The following is a 3,234-nucleotide window of genomic DNA, read 5'->3' as shown; positions in this document are numbered from 1 at the left end:
AACTATCCGTTGCTGGTCCACAAGAATTAAAAGAAAAAACATGAAAGCTTACAAAACACGCATACGTTATAGTTCTTATAACAAATCAATTAATTAAGAAGTCTTAGATATGAAATGTCAACAATACTAATTAAGTCAGATGAAATGTCAACAATACTAACTTGGTCTTAGATATGAAATGTCAACAATACTAACTTGGTCCCCATATTAAAGTCAGATGAAATGTCAAATATGGAAAAAAAAAAAAGCAACTCATAAAGCTGGACGAAGCAAGTTAAACTATCAGACTGATTTCTACGCAAAACCCGAATTGTAGAAGTCTTGTTAGCTAATGTTAGAGCTGGTTTTAACGATTCATAAGGTTTATGAACTAAGTGATAAGAAGGAATAAATTCTACTAGACCTAATAAATGTCTAGTTCAAATTAATAGCAAACCAATTACTAGACGCCTTGGTAACCGTTAAAATCAATCATTGAGATTTAATATGAGGGGTTACAAAACTCATGCTTAGGAAATAAATGCAATGTAATTAATAATAATCCACTAGGAGGTGAACAAGTAAGGGAATTTTGGTGTCGGTTAGCTTTGAGAATTAGCTACTATAATTTATTGAATTGGGAGACAAATTAACATGTGGAGTTATTAATAAGTGATAGTATTAAATATTTTTAAAATTTAAAGTATAGTTCGTAAAGTATAATGTATCAAGAATTTATTACGTATTTTTATAGTTTAGTTGAAAAGTATGAATATTTTTGAAATATATGAACTACACAAGCTTTTGTTGTGTTATACTTTTAAATGTGTATTGTACAAGTGTAATAGAAGCCTTTAGTAACTAGGAAAATTCGTATAAATGAAGCATTTCCACCAAAAAAAAAAATCTTGAACGAAGATAAAGGGGAAAAAAAAACAACATTCAGATCTCCAAATGGCATTCAATTCAAAATCTTGATGGCATCCAAAATATCCATTTTTTAGGGACTTTGTTTCCTTTCTCAGGAGCAGGATTGGGTACGTTTCACTCCGTCGATGCTGAATTCTTTCACATTGTGATGGCATGGCACGATGAAGAAGCACATATATACATATTGAACATTCTGCACGTCTTATATCAATCACACTAATTCTAGCAGGTCCAAGGTACAGAAGTTTATGATGTAACTGAGATAGAGATCATCAATTGTAGTAGATGATCAAATAGATTTATTTATTCAACACGACAACAACATAAGAAGAGCACTCGAACTGAGTACTCATTACATGCTTCCCCTGTTGATTCTACACCAATTCAAAGAGAAGCCGCATAAATCTTTTACACACATAGGAAATCAACCATTAAAAGCAAACACAACATAACATATTAAGGTAATAATATAGGTGTCACGGATCCTGTGTCACGCCCTTATTTATTTAGCATTAATTTTTGACCTCATCTCCGGATGTAGCTTCAGTAGGTTAACAGCATCTTTGGCAATGTCCATGGTACCAGTAGCAGCAACCATGTCTGCAACGATCTGCGGTTACGGTATCCTCATCTCCAGATGTGGCTTCAGGGGTCTCCTCGGCAGTTCGACAGCATCTTTGGCAGTGTCCATGGTACCACTGGCAGCAACCATGTCTGCAACGATCTTTGCCTGAACTGGCATCGTGGACACCAGTGGTTTTCACGCTCTTCTGATCTGTTTCAAGACACAAGGAGACATAAATATTTGGAGCTTTATCTTAAGCTGCGAACGTTAGGTGACCGGCTAGGCTGAAAATTTGCTAGATATATGCAAAGAAAAGAATACTATGGATTAAACAAAACAGTCCAGGCATATAAGATGGTGCGACTTGGATATGAATTGTTTTGCTTTAAATTATACTTAGAAGCATTTAATTTGGTTTTCGACGTTAGTTTAACCTTTGGTGCGACACTATGGAACGTGTATCCTTACAGCAATACTATAAGGATGCATGAAAAATCAGATGTGCCACTAACCATTGATAGAAGCAACCCAAATTTACTTTGGCTAAACAATGAAAAGGATATTAGCACATTAATATGACTTGCTTGATAATATACAAATAGCCATAAAAATTCACATCCCAATAATGAGTCTCCAAATCTCCATTCATTTAAGTATTTAGGTGCAGCCAAAAAAAAAAAGGAAGCAAGGAAAAAAAAAGGGACTAGGCACCTGCAGCTGTTGCATCAGAGGAAATGAGGAGCACAAGTGCAAAGAGAACACCAATAAGAAAGAGCAAATTTTTTGAAGATGCCATTTGATCACAATCTCACTCAAAATGTAAATAATGTGCTAAATTATTGATATCGAGTGATAAGTGCATTGAGTTGGTGCCCTATTTATAGGAACTAGGAGGGGAACGCCACGCCCCGCGTGGAATGAGTATTTTAGGGTTAATTTCAAAAACCTCCCTTGAGGGTTTTCATAATTTCACTAGCACCCTTGTTATATGCAATAATACAATGAGCTCCCTTCTGATGTTGATGGGACCTAATGTCAATATCATCAGGGGCAAATTGACCATAATGCCCTCACTAAAATAGCTTTTTTAAACATTATCTTAGAAGCGCAATATAACCTTCCAATCCTACCAAGATACCATCAAAACCTGGTGCCAAAATTTAACAACTTTGCTAAAAGTAATTTCTCTGTTGGTTGGTGAGCCTTGGAGAAGAGCTTTAGGAGCTGAACTTTAAGCTCCGAAAATCTTTAATTGGGTGAAGGAAGATTGCTGCCAAAAGTGCGTTATCAGCTATATACCTTGACATCTATGAAAGGTAAAAGGTGGAAAATTTTTTAATTTAATGGTATGGTACCATGAATAAACTCGTCAAGTTGATAAGATGAACATTCTGGCCATAAGATATGTTTAAATGTAGCCAGTAGACATGACGAGTCATTTGAGGTCCACACCATGAATATCTTGATGTTATATGAGCAATTTATGATGGATAATGCCATGCATTATTGTTCTTTCTATAATGTGAAAATGGATGAAATATACATAGCTGGTGAATTAATTAGACTGAATGGATTTTGATATGTGAGTACGACTTTCTGTTTGGTTGCTCATTTTTTATCTTCTAGGACAATCTCCCAAAATAAGTTTCTATGGTGTTTCATTGTTGAATCACGAACATTCCTATAGTAAAAATTTAGTCTTAAATCAGGTTGAACTAATTATATGGAGGGAAAATTTTTTATGCTAAGCGACTGATTCA

At 34.8% G+C, this 3,234-nt stretch overlaps 1 protein-coding gene across 1 annotated transcript; it reads right to left on the bottom strand.

Annotated features, from left to right (window-relative positions):
• Positions 1–1,460: 1,460 nt before the first annotated feature.
• LOC113757690 (CYC02 protein-like) lies at positions 1,461–2,270 on the bottom strand. Its single transcript, XM_027300831.1, has 2 exons — positions 2,186–2,270; positions 1,461–1,684 (listed from the first exon to the last, which is right to left on the bottom strand). The coding sequence occupies exons 1-2, from the start codon at positions 2,268–2,270 to the stop codon at positions 1,461–1,463; spliced, it is 309 nt and encodes a 102-aa protein (XP_027156632.1).
• Positions 2,271–3,234: the final 964 nt, after the last annotated feature.

This window comes from Coffea eugenioides, unplaced genomic scaffold, assembly GCF_003713205.1.
Source record: "Coffea eugenioides isolate CCC68of unplaced genomic scaffold, Ceug_1.0 ScVebR1_3247;HRSCAF=4426, whole genome shotgun sequence".
NCBI lineage: Eukaryota > Viridiplantae > Streptophyta > Magnoliopsida > Gentianales > Rubiaceae > Coffea > Coffea eugenioides.
The sequence above is the reverse complement of the archived record's forward strand: the minus strand, read 5'-3'. Positions and strand labels throughout refer to the sequence as shown.

Bases quoted from the DNA above. Each gene is read 5' to 3' on its own strand.
- LOC113757690 (XM_027300831.1), bottom strand. From the start codon at position 2,270: ATGGCATCTTCAAAAAATTTGCTCTTTCTTATTGGTGTTCTCTTTGCA. The intron at 1,685-2,185 runs GTGCCTAGTCCC...GTCTTGAAACAG, and splicing joins CTCTGATGCAACAGCTGCAG to ATCAGAAGAGCGTGAAAACC.